General features: G+C 39.5%; 1 protein-coding gene across 4 annotated transcripts in view; it reads left to right on the top strand.

Moving 5' to 3' along the window:
* PSPC1 (paraspeckle component 1) overlaps positions 1 to 21,617 on the top strand; it is a 68,499-nt gene that overhangs the window by 22,990 nt on the left and 23,892 nt on the right. The window contains exons 7-9 of one of the 4 annotated variants that reach the window (XM_072134266.1): positions 3,187 to 3,244; positions 5,154 to 5,335; positions 8,219 to 8,683. The exons of 2 other annotated variants lie outside the window; for them this stretch is intronic. In XM_072134266.1, the coding sequence (XP_071990367.1) occupies positions 3,187 to 3,244; positions 5,154 to 5,335; positions 8,219 to 8,404 (426 nt within the window). In that variant the 3' untranslated portion in view covers positions 8,405 to 8,683. Of the gene's footprint in view, positions 1 to 3,186; positions 3,245 to 5,153; positions 5,336 to 8,218; positions 8,684 to 21,617 lie in introns of those variants that run through there. One more of the 4 variants, XR_011853027.1, reaches the window with a different exon arrangement.

Below are 21,617 nucleotides of genomic sequence, written 5' to 3'. Positions count from 1 at the left end.
TTATCCTGTTGACAGGGGAACACTTAAATTTAAACTTTAGTGGCTGGACAACCCCTTTAAATTTCTGAACTAATAAAAAAGGGGAAATTTTGCATATACTGGTGTTCGTTTGAACATGTTTTTCCTGTTCATTTTAACCCATGTTTACTGCATTATGTATCTACAATAGTCACACTTGGATTTAGAAAGTTTTAAGATCTTTCCTTTCAAATTCTGTGGAGTTTTTTGTTTCAAATTTTGTGTATAGTTTTAATACAGATGGGTGACTTGCAGCAGTATCATATGCCATGTATAAGGACTTTGGTATCGCTAAACTGGCTTTATTGCAGTTTCTGCTATTGGATATATATATATATAGTTAAGGTTTTGTTTTGTCAAGTAAAAACACAGAAACCATGTGAAAACGAATGGTTAAGCATAAGTGCAGTTATTACGAAATGCATTTTACTAATATATAAAACTTTCCTCTAGTCAGTTTCATGTATATGGAATGTATTTCTTTGACTTGTCAATGTACAGGATTTTGAGTTCTTTATTTTGGAAACTAAAGCCTCTTTGTGCACTTTCAGCTTCCACTATTACCAGAGCTGTGTGCAGATACCACTGACTACTAACGCAAGGCAAAGCAGATTTGATGCGTTAAAGATCCTGCTGTTGTGATTATGAAGCAACTGAAAATCTTTAAAGGGGTTATCCGGGTATAAAAATGTACTTACCACCTCTTGAGCTGCCAATGTCCCGCGCCGCAGTCCACACGATCTGTGCGTCAGTTTGTTTACAAGGGCGCGCAGGGAGCTTCCTGTTGGCCAGAAGCTCCCATCTGACACCATCTCCCAGCGCTTACAATGCTTACATCGCCAACTGGAAGCTCCGTGTGCGCGCCTTCTGTGCCCCTGTAAACAAACGGGCACGGATCAAACGGACCGCGGCTCGGGACATCAGAGGTGCCGGAGGTGGTAAGTACACGTGTATTATTTTTAAATAGCCCGCCCCAGCCCGGTCCTAAGTAAATTTTTATACCTGGATAACATGCCAAGTCGAACAATGTTTTCATATTTTGGTTCACAGACCAAATATTCACAGTCCATCCAGGTGTTGGTGTATCTTAACTGTTTATGCCCAACCTACTCCCCAGGACCATATGATGGTATTCATGAATACAAAGTTCGGCCTCATTCACACTGCTGTTGTGAGAATGTATTTATGTCCCCATAGACGGCAATGGGCACATGGCAGCAGTACATTGTCACATGACATGTTCTATCTTTTTCCATGTGTACGGCCATGCGCCACTACCTCCTATGGAGAAAGGAGGGGGTCACGCTTCTGTTGCAAGCGAATGTGTGATCACCACGTGCTCCAGCCTGGTGTGCACACGTTGGGCTATGTTTGTGTGAATATAGCTTTAAGGTACTGGAAGGGCAATTGGCCATGGGCAGTTAGATATCACATGACCCTCCATCTCCAGCAATTTTATGGTTGTTTTGACATGTCTGAACAGGGGACATTACTTTTTATTTTAGGAAAGCGGTGCAGAACGTTTAATAGATGTAAATCAAGAACTCTCCTAATATCTGCCCCAAACACACATTCTAAAAATACTTGCAGTAACGTGGTCCAAACCCATAAACACTGTCTAAGGCTACATTCACACTGCCATATGAATATATGGCGCGTCGTGCCGTATTCCGGAGAAAGATGGGACGCATCCTATCTTTCTATGGAGTACGGAGTGGTATGGTGCCCACACCGTGTGCCCATTGCAGTCTGAGGGACATATATCGGCCGTATATACGCCCCCCATACGGCAGTGTGAATGTAGCCATATTATTGCCCATAGTTTTTGCTTAATGATTTTTGCCTATTGCTGTGTGTGATCCAAAATAGAGAGGAGAACAATTATCAGGGCTCAAATGCTTAAAAACTGGCATACAGGCCTCTTATGCCAAGTGGGTGTGAAGAGGCGTCAGACAGCTGCAAAGCAGTTTCTGCCTTGCGTCTGTGCAATGTAACATGTGCTTGTTCAGACGCAGGCTATTCAGTTCTACGTTGGGCCAAACCTGGTGTGTAGTACTGCCCCAGCGCAGCTCTGTGCAGCCGCCTGCTGAGATTTATCAAGAGATGACAGGTAAAAATCATTGTTGGCACACTGGGCATATGATATTGTATTATTTCAGAATATAGCTACGTATGCACACTTTACTTTGTGCCTTAAGACTGCCACACTGAACAAAAGAGATCTTTGATTTAAATTTGTTTATAATGGAGATTGACTTGTTCTAACGAACCATACCTGAACTTGATGGGCCCGCTTATTTGGTGAGGGTTACTTCTGTGGTTCCATTGTTATTCATTAGGATTAAACAAGCTATTGATGACACAAGTTTTGGGCTCTGGTAGATACTGGTGATCTAATTTCACTTTTTTTTTTTTAAAGGACAAAATTACAACTGCCTGTTATGATACAAACAAAAAAAACCCTTGCTGTAATGTGACCTATCTTTATAGATCAGTGATTGCAAACTTTTTAAAGTGTGCAAACAGCAGGAACTTATAGCTAACTAATGGGTTCCTTGAAAGATGATATTCTGATTATCATTGTACCTTCCACCTGGGCCCCTCTGAACATGAAGAATCGCAGATCAGGAGATCCAGCGGCCCCGATTAAGTCTACCCCTTTCTGCACCGTCTCTTGCCTCCTGCAGTCCCACTTAGTCCCGGTTGTGTCATGATAACATAATGCTCAGTGTAACCGGTCCTGTGCTGCCTAGGACTGCAGGAGGAAGCTTTCTGTCCTTTCTGGCAAACTCTGTTCTGCAACAGCAGAATTTGTGCCCAGAGATGTAAATTTCATGCAGACGAATGTGTTTTTTTTTTTATCCGTACAGTGAGACAGGTTCCCTTACTTGTGAAATTATTTTTGCTGTTTTGGGAAGTTAAAGGTTTGTCCAGTCCCTGGAACCAAAACCCATAGGATCCAAATAAAGTTTATACTATATATGACTGACCATGTAATATTTTCCTTCCCCAGTGAGTGTTACTTTTGGCTCAAGTAACTTGAGATTGCTGTGTTGTTTTTTTTCTTTGCATGATTAAGTAGCATTACGATACTGTTACTATACTCTTCCCCCTACACATTTTTTAAATTTTATGTAGGTTGACTGCAAAAACTATGTTTATTTTCAGAGAGAACAGGATTTGAGAATGGGTGATATGGGCGTCCGTGGAGCAATAAACATGGGAGGTAGGGATTTTTAATAGAAACTTTTTCTCTTGTCCACACAACCCATTATTCGACTTTGTAGTTAACATGGACATCTTTTGTGTGTGTGTTTTTAAATAACTATGAACATTTTACTGTATTCTGTTCACAAGCTTTTAATTTATCATATATGTGTATAAATAGCATCATGTTAATGTCAAAGTTTTAACTTTGCTAGTTTATATTGAAATTTTCACAAAAATGTCTGAATTGCTCGAGTCATTCATAAGTTCTACTATTCTTTAACCTTTTTGTCCACAAGGATGGACAAACTTCCCAGTTTGTTATATGTACTTTGAGGATATCCTTTTATGTTAAATCCTCCTAACTTGATAATTTTTTTTATCATTTAATATCTTTTTTTTTTTTCACTAATATCTTGACAATAAAATAAAAATTTTATAGATTAGTTACTTATTTATGTTCTGATCTGTGGAAAACGGTTACTTTAATTCTATTGTTTCCAGTTGCGTAGTTAAAAAAAAAAAAGTTACATTTTTGATGCACATTTGATAGGTTGTGCCGTTTAAAAAAGAAAATAATTAGAGGGAACCTGTGACCAGGGACCTTATTTTCACTAAAGACAGGTTTCAAAAGCCCATTACAGCTGCAAATGTGACTTTATACTTTCTGTAAGCATTTTAAATACAATAAAATAGTGTCATAACCTACCTTGCACCTTGACAGAATCCTCTGTTTAGTCCCAGGGGTTGGCTTTGGTTTGGATGCATTTCAAAAAACCACAAGCCTCGTCTCTGCTGCTCACTCCTCTGCTCTCAGCCCCCACCTTTGTGTTCTTGCACAGCTCCTCCCCCACAGTCTTCTCACCAGGCTGTGAGTTCTGTTCCTGTGAAGGAGCACAAAGGTGGGTGCTGAGAGCTGAGCAGTTTGCAGCACACACAAGACACGTGTTAAAAAGACTTTGCATAGCTTGGTAATTAAAAGCTATTTCTGACAATAGACTACCCACGGGTCTACATGGATTGGGGGTATAGTGTCCCAAATCACTTCACTGCACGTGGTATTGTAGATAGTTAGGGTTATCCATACAAACTTTATTCAGCCCACAGGCACCAGAGATCGTCTGATGACCTTATGGGGAGGAGAAAGTGTTTTCGGCCATAGAATGATCTCTAATAATCTTTTGTAGCATTTACCATTGTAGTGTCTAAGGATTTGCACACATTGCATACTGTACATAGAAAACCCTCAGCATAAGGCCGCCTGTACATGACGAGGATATGAGGCCATGTACTAGCTGTATTTTCTATCTTTATTAGTTTGTATGGGCTCATGGACATAGCTGTGGATTTCACAGCCCCATGCAGGAACTGAGCTCACCCACATTTGACTCGTGCAATGTTAATAAAATTCTAGCAGTTGTCATGCTGCAGATTATAAGGGGATATCTACAACCAGGTTGAAGGATTGTAAACCAAGCACACTTACATTTGGTGTTTGCTCCCTCTGGCATGGCTCTTCCTTTTAGCTTTTTATGCCCTTGTTTTTAGAAAAAAAAAGCTGGAGCATGGAAGGTACTTTCTTTTTTAATAGTCAGGTGATTTCAAGAAAAAAAGTTAATTGTAAGTGGTTCTATTTTAAACGTATTACAATAATTTTGTAACATCTTTGAAGGCTTTGGACCTGTTTTATCAAGTTATTATCAAGCCATGTGTCACATACAGGTAAAACAGGACCCCATTCTTGTAGTCTTGGTGGTCTGAGCAGATGATAACTTGCTAACTTGTCCAAGCTGTTTTAGGAACTATTTCATATCCTTGGTGGTTTTGTTTTGTTTCCTATCACATATCCGTATTCCTTTAAAATGGTTTGATGTACAATGAGTGCAGCAGACAAAACATCTATTCTAAGTATAGATTGTTTTACATAGATACCTATAGCCCAGCCCCAGCTGGTACCCAAGGTCCCCCTCCACCACCTCCTCCAATGATGGGGATGAATATCAACAACCGAGCAACAGTCTCAAGCCCTTCAATGGGTCCTGGTCCTTCAATGGGCTCTGAAGGAGCCGCAAGCATTGGAGCAGCGATGATGCCGGATAATGGAGCAGTGGTAATGTATCAGTAGTTTTTTCTTCTCAAAACATGTTTGTTATTGAAATTGTACGTTGGCATATTTTTATTGCCCTGTAAAACCAATAAAACCTCAATATGATGGATATCCATAATACATATTTCAAAGCTTATACTAGGAGTACAGACTTAACCTGCGTCTTATTTTCATGTACATTATGCATTTTTAAAAATATATACTTGCTCTAACTATTGGTATTTTTATGTGATCATAGTCTTTGCTCATGATTTTTCATATATTTTTCAAATTATACAACAAATACTTGTATTCGCCGTTAACATGAAATATTCAGTAACTCTTCATAGGATAATAATTACTGTAACTTCCACATTTTAGACCACTGAGGAAACATACTATGTTTCATTTTTTTGTTTTTATTCCTTTTTGTATTTATAAATGTATTTAAATTTTAGTATGTAGCGTAGAACTTTTTTCAGTTCGCCCATTAAGTACATTTCAGGTTAACGTGATTGGTTATTTTGCTAGGATTTAATTTTATTTCAAGATTCGAGTCATGAGTATTACTTGAAGGAAATATACTACTACTTGTGGTGAATTAACTATCAACACTGCTGGGGAGTTCCTAGCCGAGTTAAAATAGAACTATACAGTGCAGAACAAAAGTTTGGACACACAGTTTTCTGTATATTCAGGACTATAAAAATTATAGATTCACACTGAAGGCATCAAAACTCAGACTTAACACGTGTAATTGTATACTTAAAAAAACAAAAGTGTGAAACAACTGAAAATGTCTTATATTCTTGGTTCTTCAAAGTAGGCACCTTTTGCTTTGATTACTGCTTTTTACACTCTTGGGGCTCTCTTGATGAGCTTCAAGAGGTAGTCACCTGAAATGGTCTTCCAACAGTCTTGAAGGAGTTCCCAGAGATGCTTAGCACTTGTTGCCCTCTTTGCCTTCACTCTGCGGTCCAGCTCACCCCAAACCATCTCAATTGGGTTCAGGTCTGGTGACTGCAGGCCAGGTCATCTGATCTAGCACCCCATCACTCTCCTTCTGGGTCAAATGGCCATTACACAATCTGGAGGTGTCTGGGGTCATTGTCCTGTTGAAAAATAAATTATGTACAAACTAAATGCAAACCAGATAGAATAGCATGCCTCTGCAAGATGCTGTGGTAACCATGCTGGTTCAGTATACCTTCCCCAACAGTGTCACCAGCAAAGACCCTTCACACCATCACACCTCCTCCTCCATGCTTCACGGTGGGAACCAGGCATGTAGAGTCCATTCATTCACCTTTTCCATGTCGCACAAAGACACAGTGGTTGGAACAAAAGATCTCACAAATTTGGACTCGTCAGACCAAAGCGCAGATTTCCATTCCTTGTCTTCTTTAGCCCATACAAGTCTCTTGTGCTTGTTGCCAGTCCTTAGCAGTGGTTTCCTAGCAGCTATATTACCATGAAGGCTGCTGCACACAGTCTCCTCTTACCAGTTTTTGTAGAGATGTGTCTGCTGCTAGACCTCTGTGCGGCAGTGACCTGGTCTCTGAGCTGCTGTTACCTGAGATTTCTGAGGCTGGTGACTCGGATGAGCTTATCCTCTGCAGCAGAGGTGACTCTTGGTCTTCCTTTCCTGGGGTGGCCCTCACGTAAGCCAGTTTCTTGGTATTACTTGATGGTTTTTGCAACTGCACTTGGGGATACTTTCAAAGTTTTTCCCAATTTTTCTCACTGACCTTCCTTTCTTAAAGTAATGGTGGCCACTTGTTTTTCTTAGCTGCTTTTTTCTAGCCATAATACAAATTGTAGCAGCCTATTCAGTAGGACTATCAGCTGTGTATCCACCTGTGCACAACACAACTGATGGTCCAACCCAATTTATATGGCAAGAAATCCCACTTATTAACCCTGACATAATTCCACATGTGTTTATTCATTGTTTTGATGCCTTCAGTGTAAATCTACAATTTTTTTAGTCGTGAAAATACAGAAAACTCTTTCAATGAGTTGGGTCCAAACTTTTGGTCTGTACTGTATGTCTATTAACTGGTCGAGGGCTGTTACCTGCCCACAAGAGCCCTTTATCCACCCCCACCTCGTAGCTCCTTCACACATCACGTCTCTCCCACTATCTGACAAAATTATCACGGAAGCACACATTATTCGCTCTGTGCTATGGAGGGTGAGAGGCATGTTTTAGCCAGTGCCCGCCATAGGCCAGAAGTTTTGTTTTTTTTGTTTGTTTTAAGACGTCCTCTACAAGAGCTGGGTAGATCCCAGCTAGTGGTTAATCTGGCACAAAGCAAAGTAGTAAATTTCCTTTAATTGTTTTCTAACACCCCCTTCCCCCAATCTCTTCCTTACCATTTATAAATGTGGTAAAATGTAGATGTACATGCATCTTGCATGTTTTTATTATTTTTTTTCTAACTTTCAATATATCCTTGTTTGAATAATCTTTTTTTAGATGAATGTATTTTTTTCAGTATTAATGCAAGTTATCCTTGGCATAGTTTAAATAGTTTTTTTTTTTTTTTTTTTTATGGCTACAGGTGAATTTTTTTAGTATTATTAGTATTATTATTAGTATTATTATTAGTATTATTATTAGTATTATTTGCTGACTACATATCAGCAACAGTAGTAAACAAAAGTTATGTAGTTGCTGGGATACGATAACTTGAGCAAAGAATATTATCCACTTTTAACAAAAATTGCACACTTTAAAAAAAAAAAAATTTTTTTGGGTAATATAGTTACTAATTTAGTTGCTCCTTTCTTCCCTCTATGTTCAACTCTCCTGGACTGTCTTCTGAACGTCATCACTGCACTATCCAAAAAATAATGCCAAATGTTAATGTTTTGGGACTGCTCATTGAACATACGCTCTATTAGCGCAATGATAGGTTCTCCCAGCCATCTCCATCCCAAATGGGATCTCCCATGGTAAACCGAGCAGGAACTGAAGCTGCTCAGCCGGCAGTGGGTGGTGGTAATGCAGTTGGTGGTGGACCTGGTGGCTATGGTAGAGGAAACCAAGGGGGAAACTTTGATGGATCTAACAAGCGTCGCCGTTACTAGTACGTCATTCCAAGCAGTCTAGGATCCGTAGATGAGTTTCAGCGGAATGCCTTTCTTTTATTTTTTTTATAATTTGATCCTATTGTTTTGTCTTAACTCTAGTGTTTGTAGAAAGTTCTTTTTGTTATGTAACTCGTACAAAATGTGTTTTTGATCTTAATGAGATTTATCATGCCTCATTGTGAACGTTGAATGTTACTGTGATTTATCCTATTTGTAATAGTATTGTAAAACATGCAGCTTATACGATCACAATAAAGGCAACACTCCTCCTTTGAATTGTTTAATAAAGCAATTTAAAAGGTAGAATTCCAGTGTCTAGATTAATAACTCAACTTTTCCCTTAAGATCGCTACCTGAGTAATAAATGCTGGGAAGCAGATAACCATATTTAAGGTTTTTCAGGGTTTTTGTCATTTTTGTTCGGTAACCTGATTTCTGCACCAGAGAATTCCTAAAGAATTGGTATTAATACGCCTTGATATAGAACATGCACAGCTTGCCATCTATACAAATATACTGCCTTTGCAAAGTCTATGTAGGTTTGACCTATGTGAAACTCTGGTTTTTAGTAGCCCTATTTTTTTTTTTTTTTTTCTTCTCCATGGTAACATTATATACACCCTGTATATTTTAGTCCTGCAGCTACTTTATATCTCCCCCTCTATCTCACTGTAAGGCCTTTTTCACATAAACTGATGCTGGAGAGAGGAGGTGTGAGCGCTGCTCACCCCTCCCCTCTTCATTGGGGTAGTGTGGCATGGCCGTACTTATGGGGAATGATGGAGCAACCTGTTTTTTGTTTTTTTTTTTGTTTTTTTTTTTTTGTTTTTTTTTTTGTTTTTTTTTCCCCCGTTACGGTGGGCAAAAGGTCTACTCAAAAGGATGGACCTATAGCCTATAAAATATGTAGCATGCTACCCAAAAAATATGTACGTGTGAAAGCTTTACCTGCTAAATATGTTGCAGAAGTGCAGAGGGCAAATGGATAGATGGCTGCAGGATTGGACTGAGTTCTGTTGTAGTCCGTTACCATGGAAGAGGATTGATCTGCATTAAGAGATGTAGGCTCTAAACCGTATGCCATTTGTAATCCTATTCACAATGTTGTGGACGTGGACATAAAATTTTAATGCATCCTTAGGTGTTTTTCAACATATATAATTTATATTTTAAGTCATGAGTATGTAATTAAAGGTAGAAAGACAAGTTCCGTATATATATATATATATATATATATATATATATATATATATTATAGAACATGTCAGGGAGATTTGGGTCACTAAACCACCCACAGGTCCTTTGGTTTAGTTTCCTGAATCCCCCTTTGAGTTTCAAGGTGGGGTCAGTTTAAAAAACAAAAAAACAAAACTTACCTGCTCCGGAGCTCTTGCCACGCAATGAAGCCGGGGTAGTCTCCCGGCTTCATCCAAAATTGTGAGAGAAGGTGTGTGGCGGAGACAACCTCAGATTTGAGTATTTTGTTTACGTTGACCCCACCCTGAGACCTCATAAAGGCCGTTTTGGGACCCTAAACCATAGGTCTATACAGTCCTGTATTTGGTTTAGGGTCCCAAAACTGGTGACGGGTCCTCTTTTTAATATTACCAGTAATCAAGCAAACGCTTTAAATTGTACACTGTCTGGTAGAGTGGCACTAATTCCATGAACTTTAAGACCATTTTCAGATTGGCATATTAAAGTTGATTTGCATCTGCAAATGGCTTAATGAGTAGTTCTCATTGATTTGATTTTTGACATAATCTGTGTGTCATCAGGAGCCCTTTTTCTGGCTGCTCCATGTCCCCGTAGAAAATGGGGTGGGCATTGCCAAACATTTTTTGGGAAAAAGCCAGTTTTACTATAAAAACTAAGTTAGATGAAAGTTTACCTTTCGGTAGGTGCAGAGCTGTGTCCTTTGTCCCATGGGAGTGGCCAATGACTAGCGTTCCCCATCCCCACTCCCCGTTTGGAAAACCCCTCTGTCATGCATTGATTTTTTAAATGTAAAAAACCTCCCATGTCACCCATATATCACCGCTCCCCTGCACTGAACGTCATACATGTCTGCACATTCCTCACTGACCACTGGGACTAGGAACATGGCTCTGCATATAGAAAGGTTAACTTTCATTTAACTTCTTTTTTTTTTATTGGAAAAGGTCAGTTTTACTATAAAAACTGTTTGGCAATGTGTACACTATTCTCTATGGGGGACATTGGGGAGCCAGAAAAAGGGCTCCTGATGACCGGTTCCCTTTAAGTGAACAATATAACTTTTGAAATGGTTGTGAGAAGGCCTTGTTAAAGTAATTTTTCTTGAGTATTGTTTTAAATGTTGTCACTATAATACATTCAAAACAATCCCCAAGATTTGAAGGTAACTTTACTATTTAAAATGTTATGGTCTTGTCTGAGGGTCTGATCTTTGGGTACCAAGTTTCTAGAGCATTACAACCTCCTTTATTTTAATATCATGTAAAGCTGACAAAGGTGCCTTGTTTTTCACTGGACTTGATACTGTACTCAAGGAATTCACACTCAAACCGACTTGGCCCATTTTAGCCGGTCCCTGGATGAGAATTGTTTCCAGTTTGTCAAGACAGAAGCAGATGGTGGAGGGAAAACCCGATAAGCATTACATTGGGAAAGTTTGAAGAAGTTGGCCATTTCTTTACTTATTCTTCATGTGCCTTGTACATAATTCCTGAATGTTAAGCTCATGAAGCAGTCCTGCAAGCTACTACTTTCCTAAAGTGTGCACAGTCTCCATCCTTCTTTATTTACATGCCTGAGATCTGCTGATTAGGTGGTGCTGAAACGACGCTCTTCCTACCTTCACATCATGACTCTTCCCCCCCTCCTCCCCTTCCTGTTGGTCAGTATATGGCTTACATAAAGTAGATGAAAGGGCTGCAGTGAATGGAATGTGAAATTGGCGACCTGTGCAAGAGGGCTGCATGCAATTTATAGGAAAAGTCTGCAGCTTTCAAAGTAGCCAAACACGTGATGTATACATGTAGAGACTTGTTTAATAGGAGAGATTTAAAGGGTTTAGCCACTTTTTAATGTCCCGTTAGCAATTGGTTACTGGTAGTTGGTACCTGACCTGTAGTACCTATAAGTGGCTCAGTGATGATGGAGCCACAAAGCTTGGAACTATGGCGCCTCCTGTCTCGCCAAGTAGATGGCTGCAGTGGTTATGTGCTAGAACCATTGGATTTATCAACTCAATCTCTCCAATAATATAGATTTTCTTTGAATCACAAGTATGAAAACCCTATTATACCCAGCCTGAGGCTGCATCTAGTAGACTGACTGATGCAATACATTGCAGTACAGAGGTTCTTCAGAGTATTGTACCAGGGATCATAGTATCACAAGTTTAAAACCCCTAGTAGGACAGTAAGCAAACTGTTTATTGTAAAAATTAAAAAAAACTCCTAAAAAATTTAAGGATCCCTCCCCTTTCCCCATCATTATATGTGTTGAGTAAATAAAGGAAATGCATATAAACAATAGGTCTATAGCGACCCTAGCTAAGCAGATAAGTTATTATAAGCACCTGTTAAAATGTTATTATCCCGTAACTATTATCCTAGTAATTCTCTTTTGATGAAAGATGTTTTGGCTCTCAGAATATGATGACCTATAAACATGAGTTTTGCTTAAAATGTTGTATTTGCTAAAGTTGTAAAACATAAGAATCTGTACATGTTTGGTGTCTACAATAACCTACAGAATAATTTTCTCACATATTTTATACTGTAGGGTCTACCACATAAGTGTTTTAACACAGAAAAAAGTAGCAGTGGAAAATACCTTTTAGTGCATAAAAACAAGCCCTCAGCTCTGTATGTAATAATTAGACCAGTAAACTGTGTATGTATGAACAGTAAACTGTGTATGTGATGCATTAAAAAAGGGTGCAAAATAATTGAGGTTTATCAGAAGTGACAGAGCAAAACTGTTCAAGTTGCTCACGGCAACCAATTAGAGCTCAGCTTTTATTTTCTTAACGGCTGTCGGAAAGTGAAAGTTGAGCCCTGATTGGTTGCCTTGAGCAACTAGAAAAGTTTTGCTTCCCCAATATATCAAGTCATTTTAAATGGTCTCTTATTTAATAATGCAGTGGATGAAATTTAAATAATTACATAAAGGTAATTGTGTAAAAGTAAACATTTTGCTGTAATGTTTTAAATTTGTCAAAGTACATTCACGTTTTTTAAAAAAAAATGAAGGATGTCTATCACCACATTTAGGGGTGGTAGACTGTCACCAAATGGATGCTCGTTACCTTAGCGGTGATTGGGGAGTCCTCCTGTCACGTTCCGGAACGACTGCTACTTTGAAATAAAGACTTTATAACTTTATGCAAATGAGCCGGAGGCGCTCACCTCTGCGCTAGCTGAGCTCTTCCTGGCTCTGTCAGATGATCATTTTTGCACGCCCCCGCATTGATATCAGTGACTTCACCCAGCTCTCTGCTAACCTCTCCTATGTGTGTGAGCTACCTTCCTTGTGCAGCTGGCTGGAGAAAAGTGCGGCTGCGCAAAAGACCCACACACCCCACTTAGTCCGTGCCAGAGAAGGAGGACCTGGGAGATGGCTAACGGCATGCGCGAGGTTAGCAGGTGGATGGCCTTCCTTGGGGAATATCAATGAGGGGGAATACATAAATTATCTTTCAATGGAGCACCTCCAGGTCATTTGCATAAAGTCTTTATTTCAAAGTAGCAGACATGCTGGAATGTGGCAGCAGGACTCAATCACCATCCATTTGGTGACAGTCTACCACCCCTAATAGTGGTGGTAATAGTGGTGGTAGATCGATACAAGCTCTGCAGTGAGTACTTAGTGGTTGCTGGTTATTTGTTTTGCCAATTCTTAAAGCATCATAAATTCAAGATGAACGCTATAAATCCAGCCTTAAACCACTTCCAGAAACTTGACTGTTTCCAATTGACATTGTGTATTGGAAACCTAGTGTTAATTACTACTTTCCTCTACTTTATTACTATACATGTTTGTACATTTTTGTTTTATGTAAAGAATCCCATATAAGAATCATTGACTGCTTGTGTATTCCATCAGGTACATTTCTAAATGTATCTAGAAAAAACCTTCACTAAAAAAATGTGTTATGCTTTATATTTTATGGATCTATATGCTAGTTACATTAATACTTTACCTAAGGAACCAAGTAACAATTTACAGAGATACTTGGGAACTATGTTTGTGTAGGAAGAGAAATGTAAAAATGATTTATTTGGGGTTATTCTCTGATGTAAATGAAGATTTATCACCTAAATCCTCATTTATGGACTTTAACACTAAGTTCCTCATCAACTTTATTTGAAATCACATGTTCTAACAGGTAAGGATTGTTCAACAATTTATTTTGAAAAACTACAACATGGTAAAAAAAAAGTAGGGGCGAATGTATAAACCCGAGATAACGGATCCTGGAGGGGCTCTGTTGACACCCCCAAAGCACTTGTGCTTTTTTTTAATAAGTATGAAAGAATGTTTATAAGAAGCTTTGCTCCGATACTTATGTGTGTGATTGTGGTGGGAGCCACACAGCGGCGTTACTGGTTAATACTGCTCCAACATTGTGCCAAAGTTCCTTTTAAATGTGAATGTGTTTTTTTTTTTTATTGCTCAATTTATTTTATTTTTTTGTATTCTAAATGTTATACTATTTAAAAAAAATTGAATGCATTGCAAACTTTATATAATTATATAGGTTGTTCATGCTGGTTATTTTATAATCGGACATTATATAGTTGGCTGCATGTCGTGCGTAAAGCGTAATTCTAAAGTTATCTGATTGAACATGCCTTTAGACAGCTAGAGAGAGCGTTTGGAAACCATTTCATTGCTACATGTATCGTGCTGCTGACTCCTTCATAGCCCAAAATCCAGCCTTGTATATCGCCCTGTTTGTAAAAATTTTCTCCAGCTTCTCCTGAAGTGGGCGGGGACTTCCTGGTTGTGACCTCAGCTAAGGGAACTGAGGCCAAAGCAGCTTCCCTCACTTCCCATAAGGGTGGTTTCACATTGGCATTGTTTTTTTCACATCTGTGATTTTTCACTGAACTCGTTTTGGCTTATGGGCACATACAGATTGGTTTCCCTTCCTGGTTTGTGATTTTTGCACTGATTCCTTGCTTATCCATACTTCTCAGTGGGTCTCTTTACACTTTAGTGTAGAACCTGTTCTTTTTGCTTTCACTGACAACAATAGATCAGTGGGAAAAAAAAGTCATCACTGAAAAACTGAAGTGTGATAAAGCCCATTGAAAGAAATGGGTCAGTAAGGCATCAGTGGAAAACCACTGAAGCCAGGAAGAGAAAAACAATCTGTATGTGTCCACCAGGCAAAATGGGTTTAGTGAAAACTGATGTGGAAAATAACGCCATTGTGACCCTACCGTAAGTCTGACCTCACCTCAAATGCACTAGCAGTTCAGCCAATCAAGACTCAGAATCTGACAATGTTCTTCTCGGCGTTAGTTTAGTCTAACCTAATGAATTCAATGGTAGACTAAAGCTTCACATCCTTTCTAACCTGCATTAGTTACAATGACCTATACACACACACAAATACACACCTATGCACTGTTACACAGACCTATAATCTGTATTCATATATAATCTTATGTTATACAGCCTAATGACACTGCTAATAATGTCAGCCAGGCTTTTCAGCAGATACTATCGCTATCCCCACATCCCATGACTGTGGAGGATGGGGAATACAAAGAACAAGGAGACAGAAAACATAATTAGTCTTCAGCCTATGTATCTCACTGCTGTTCCTACTCCCTTCTCTTTATTGACCCAACTATAGCCTTGTCAAATTATAGAAAGAAGGGGTTGATGTGCAGGGAAGGCTTGTGGATAATAGATTATTTGTTAGATTGAGCAGCTGCAGGGGGAAGCTGCACTGTGTGTGGGAGCATGAGACATACTGTAGAATGGACAGAGCAGACATGAAGGAGCCGCCTCCTGTATTACTGAGCCGAGATAGAAATGAGCAGATTGCATTGTCCATTTGTTGACTGCAGTCTGTAGGCTGCATCTCCTGTTACATTCTATGGATTGTTCTTGGCAACCTGAATGCAGAGTAAAAGGGAGAGGGGCTCAGATGGTAAGGAAGCGGAGCATAAGCCACCAAAGGCAACAAATATATTGGGAACGTGTTAGTTTTTGGTTATAGAAACAACTTTACAGTTACGCTTTAAAGTCCTGGTGTTCAAAAGAATACAAGTATTTTGGAGCAGCACTTGTAAGGGAAAATAACAGGTGCAAGCCCTGACTTTCGCACCTTTTGGCAGACACTGGCACATGTAAAATGTGTGGCTGAATGACGTGATGTATGGGTTGTATGCATGATACATTTTTTGTGCTTGGAACATTGTGTTAATATACATTAAATGCATTTACTACTTTACTGTGTGTTTTAGTAAAATCTCTTTTCAGCAGAATCCAGATCTTATGGCTTGTAGCTCTTCAGAGAAATTGATGTCCTAACTTCCAAACCTCATAATTTTGAAGGAATCCCTAAAATCCGGGTGTCTTTTGTGATGAGTAATTGTAAGACATAATTTGAAAGCTTTACTGTGTTTAACAAACCTGGTAATCAAGATGAAACTTTCTACCATATTTTATTTTTAACCATAGTAGCTCTTGGTCTGAAAAGTCTCATTTTTAATGAATATTATTTGCCCTTTTTGTTTGAAATTGTATTTGAGTCTACTACCAATGAAGTCAGATTGTGTTCCCTCTGTTAACTTTAAGGGCCAATATATTTAAGATTTAAACTTTTCATAACGCTTTGCATTAACAAATAGTAGAAGTCTCTACAAGAAACTTTGTATTTAGTCTTATTAGAGAAAATAATTTGTTTCTATTTTGGCTCCTTTCCTACTTGCCCCTTTAATGACAACCGGCCTGAGCCTCTTGATGTATCCAGTGTGACGAGGGGGGACGTGGCCGCTATTATATGGCGTATAAAGCTGTAGTGTAATTGGGCAGGGTGGAATAGTCAAGTTTAAATTCACAAATCTCTTAACTTCTATAGCAATGGATGCTTGGTAGGGTGGGTAGAAAAAATTTGTGAATAAAGCAGAGGGTTTTTCTTTCTATAAATGTTACCTTGACCCCCTGCGGAAAGAATAGTAAAGAGGAGCAAAGGTATTGGCGCTGGGAAAAATATACAGTCAGTCCCTGGGTTACCTACAAGATAGTATCTGTAGGTTTGTTCTTAAACAGAATTTGTATATTTTACAAGTGTAACTCCAGAGAACGCTGCCCTGTGACATGATTTTAAAATTTTGGGCAGTTATTGGAACATGGATTATAAATAAACCTACATTTCACGGCACGGGTGCTAGAGGCGGTACTCAGAGCCCTTTCTGTGGGCACCCGGGCCATCGCCCCAGAACACCAGACAGGACTCAAAGAATCTTCCTGCAGTTCCAAGAAACTTAAGATGCTGCTTTCAGTCATATTTTGATACTTTGCTACTTGGGACTGTAGGAAGAGGGAGAATTAGACAGGGTCGAATTATTTTTGGAGGACCTCCTGCTGGCCCCACGATTCTCTGTGTACAGAGGGAAACTGGAAAGAAGCTAAAATGGTGAAAATTTTCCATCTTTCTACTGTGTTGCTGTCCTCAGGAGGCCAATATGATTGAAAGCTGTTAAACAGGGTGCAATAAGTTACTGCTTTAATTTTTGGTTGTTTAAAGCATGCGTTTTTAGTCCGTATTAAAATGCATGCGTTTTTGAATATTTACCATGTTTTTGGCTGCTTTGAACCTGTTTATCTTCATTTCTAGAAGTGTAGGCAGCAGTGAAACTAAAACCAGCCAAACACATGGTAAACATTCAAAAAACGCATGCTTTAAAACGGTCCAAAAACATGTGTGGAATCACCCTTAGGGGTTTTTTTGTTTTTTTTTAACTATCATAGTGTTTGTCCCCTCCTTGAAAAAGTACTCTTATGAGATGGCAAAAACATTGCTGTGCAATTCCTTGAACTTACTATTTTTGTCTGTTAAAATGAAATTCTCATGTTGCCAGGCTCAGCTTCTTCTAGTCTGTAGCACATTGTCACTGAAGACCTGTTCTTCCCTTTTCATATTCCTTTCTCTTGTGTTAATCTTGTTTCTTCCCAATGATTCTATAACTGTGATAGAATTGCTCAACTGCCAGGATTTCCTCCAATTTTTTTTCTTATTTTCTCCCTTTCCCTTTAATTGTCCAAAATTCCTGTATTGGTATAATTCACAGGAGGACATGTTTGTGATTTTTGTGACCTTAAAACACAAAAGGAAGAACTATAATGTATTATGTAGTTTTGTAACTCCAAGACTTTCACTCTTCCTGTTTGGGTGACATTATAGCTGCTGAATACATAAGATTACCGTATATTCCGGCGTATAAGACGACCTGGTGTATAAGACGACCTCCCTACTTTCCTGTTAAAATATAGAGTTTAAGATATATTCGCCATATAAGACTACCCCTTTTCCAACGCATACAAAACACCGGTAAAAATTTTTAAAAAAATTTGAATTTAACATGGTCCTTTTTTTAATTTAAATTCTTATGACATGCAGGTATATGGCAGGAAAACTGTCGCTCATAAACATAAGGCATACAACAACAACATTACCATCGGTATGCATAAAAACATTGAACACCTCCTCACCAGTAGCCATAATTAATGTCCCCCATCTACCAGTAGCCATAATTAATGTCCCCCCCTCACCAGTAGCCATAATTAATGTCCCCCCCTCACCAGTAGCCATAATTAATGTCCCCCCCTCACCAGTAGCCATAATCAATGTCCCCACCCCCAGCAGTAGCTATAATCAATGTCCCCACCCCCAGCAGTAGCTATAATCAATGTCCCCACCCCCAGCAGTAGCTATAATCAATGTCCCCACCCCCAGCAGTAGCTATAATCAATGTCCCCACCCCCAGCAGTAGCTATAATCAATGTCCCCACCCCCAGCAGTAGCCGTGATTAATGTCCCCCCCTAGCAGTAGCCATAATCAATGTTCCCCCCACCAGTAGCCGTGATTGTCCCCCATAGGTAATATCCCCCCCTCCCCCCCAAATAGCCATTTCCTAACTTTCACCTGTGCCCCCCCCCCCAAATAGAAACAGGGCCCCATAGATTTAAGCAAAATGAAAAATAAAACTTACCAAGTTATTCTGCTCCTCTTCGCGCCCTCTCTCTCTTCTAAAGATCGGCGCAGGCGACGGCTGATGACGCGTCTGCCAGGTCAGGTGCCGGGTCATAGACCTCAGCAGACCTGGCGCAGGCAGGCGCGTCATTAAGCCTGTGCCGGCGTCGATGGATGAGGTGGGTGGGACAGTGGCGGATCGGGGGCCGTTCAAATTTTAAATTGTGACAGCTCCGGGCCCTCCTGATCCAGCGCACAGACCAGATGCAGAACAGTCCGTGCGCTGTAAGGGAAAGGCCCGCGGCTGTCACAATTCAAAACATCTGCCTGCTGTGCTGCGCCGAGTTATCAGCGCAGCACAGGGGTCAGGTGCGGGCCTCGGTACCACGATCGGTACGCCACTGTTTGAGGCTGCCGGCAGCTTTGCCGGCAGCCAACGCTGTGAATACACCCGCGATCGGTGCTAGCACCGATCGCGGGTGTTACCGGTAAGCCTTTGCTGCTATATGCAGCAAAGACTTACCGGCTATGGAGAGGGCTCAGCCCGTGAGCCCTCTCCATGCAGCGCGACCCGACCGCCGCCGTCGTATAAGACGATTACTGGCGTATAAGACGACCCCAGAGAAGACAGAAGATTTTTCTGTCTTCAAAAGTCGTCTTATACGCCGGAATATACGGTATATTACTACTACTTATATCAATTTTTAAATAATGTTTGTGTGGAAAAATGTGAAAATCTGCCTATTTCATCTTAGTTAACTTTTTTTTTTTGTCAGTTTGTTTTAAAATCTAAATTAAGAACGCAGTGCGTTTATATACCAGGGTTCAAACACACACACATATATACTGAGCTTTCATAGATGTACACTCCATATGTGGTTCCAGGGAGAGGTGGTTGTGGTAATTATATGATGCCACATGGGGCACTGCTTCTTTTGATATTTGTAGTTGACTAAAAATATGGTTTTAAGACTTGGATATATATAAGGCTAAATTCATATCTGCATTAGGCAGGTTCTGTTCCCCCCTTCCATTATTAAATAAAGTAAAAATTAGTATGGCATCCCTCTTTTGTCCTTTCTCAATGGGGAATGGTAAGTGAATACTCTTAGGTGAATATTCTTATGCGGTAAAATACTGTTAGAAATGATAGGCTTAGACTATGTGCACACTACTGTGTGTGTGCAAAAATTTGGCCGCAAACTGGGTAATGTTTGTGGCCAGCTTCGGCCGTATGCTGCTCATCACTCCATAGAAGCCTAGTTCCTGCGCTCTCAGCCATGAAGAATAGACCTCTTGGGGAGGGGGGGGGGGGAGAGATTTGTGTGGCTAGCTTACGGCCCCATATACAGTTGTGTGCACGGAGCTTTACAGCTTCATCCCACTTGCCAGTTTTGGTCCATGAACCATGTACCTTGCAGGTTACTGATTCTTGAAGCAAACTTGTTCCTGGGGACTCTACTCGAAGCACCAAATTGATAGTGTAATCATTTGTGCTTCTAGCATTGGCGCCGTATATCAATATGGCTCTTGGATTCCCACCCCCAGGAGTGGATTTAACCTGTGCATCAGGAGCTTGCATGGTCCATAGTTCACAGGCTCAACTTCTCAAGTGTGAAGCTGCCCTTAGTCATACTCACAATATTTGTAAGTTTAATTGTGTACCATAGATTGTATGGATGTCTTCTTTTTAAGTTACCTACAAACTTGAACTCTTAACTTGGGACCTAAAGACCTATTGCCCACAAGTGAGTGTGATGCATGCAAGTTTCATCGTGTACTTGCAGGAACATACGGCCGAAGCTCTAGTAGACCAGACCTGAACTGAAGTGCTGAGTTCGTTCCTGGTGTATGAGAGTTCGGGATTGACGTCCCAGCAAGCACACATTGGTAGTTGCGGGCAATAGGACTTAAGAGTATATTTTATATTCACAACATCAAAACTAAATAATTTTAATTATGTCCTGTAAATCACACCTTGTTTATTTTTACTGACTGCTTGATTTCTTGTTTATAATAAATTGTCTCTTTTTATAACATTTTTTTAGGTTCCATATTTGAGAGTATTAGTGGTACATTTTATAATTTTCTATGAAAATGTTTTAGTGCCTCCCGCCCTACTTCTGACTGTATATTTAAGTACCTTGAAATCTTTACTACTTCGTACCAGTGTTTATAGTAGTGAACTTCAACTTAATTTCTTTTAGCTCCTGTTATAGTAGCTCTTACGACCACTACATTTCTGTTCATTTGAGTCCAACTATATAGTAACAATTCTGGATAAACTTTACTGAGCGTTCTGTCCGGATCATGACTATGTCCTTACACGGACTGCTATACCATGCAGCGGTTTTCTTCCATCGCAGCCTTTGTACTCCAGGTAAGACCGTTTAACATGTATTTGAAAAACATGACTATTCTAGGGATTCTTAATTGTGAGTCTTGCACAATGTTGCATGGATTTCAATTTGTTTATTTGGTCTGTGCATTTTAAGAGCAATATGGTTAGACTTGGATAAGAACAGTAACTGACTTATAAAAAGAATCCATAAAGAGGACCTGCCATGTCCGCATCTTCACTGACTCTAGTGCAGTATTTTTTTTTTTTTTAGCCCTCCCTTGATCAGGAGTGCTACGATCCTAGTTACCTGTTTAACAAACATGGCCTTGATCTTGGGTCAAATATAAAGTTTCTTTATTGATTGATCTTTGTTGCTTTTATATGGTGTGTTGCCCAAACATGCCCCCTTATCTTCCTGTGATCTCTACAGTACAGGAAATGTTAGCCAATTATGTAATTGCAATATTTAATATTTGCAGTTGGTTTTAATAGGGAAGAAAAAATTATGTAATTATAAAAGTGTCAAATTTTTCTTTAACGCCAAACTCACAGAAAAAAAAATAACCTGAAATACTTTCATAAGATTCAACAAATTCAATATATGGTTGTACTCTACTATGCTCTGCTAGTTTTTATAATTGTATAATATTTGCATGTAACTGTA

The sequence above is a fragment of the Engystomops pustulosus genome, chromosome 2 (genome assembly GCF_040894005.1).
Source record: "Engystomops pustulosus chromosome 2, aEngPut4.maternal, whole genome shotgun sequence".
NCBI lineage: Eukaryota > Metazoa > Chordata > Amphibia > Anura > Leptodactylidae > Engystomops > Engystomops pustulosus.
The sequence above is the reverse complement of the archived record's forward strand: the minus strand, read 5'-3'. Positions and strand labels throughout refer to the sequence as shown.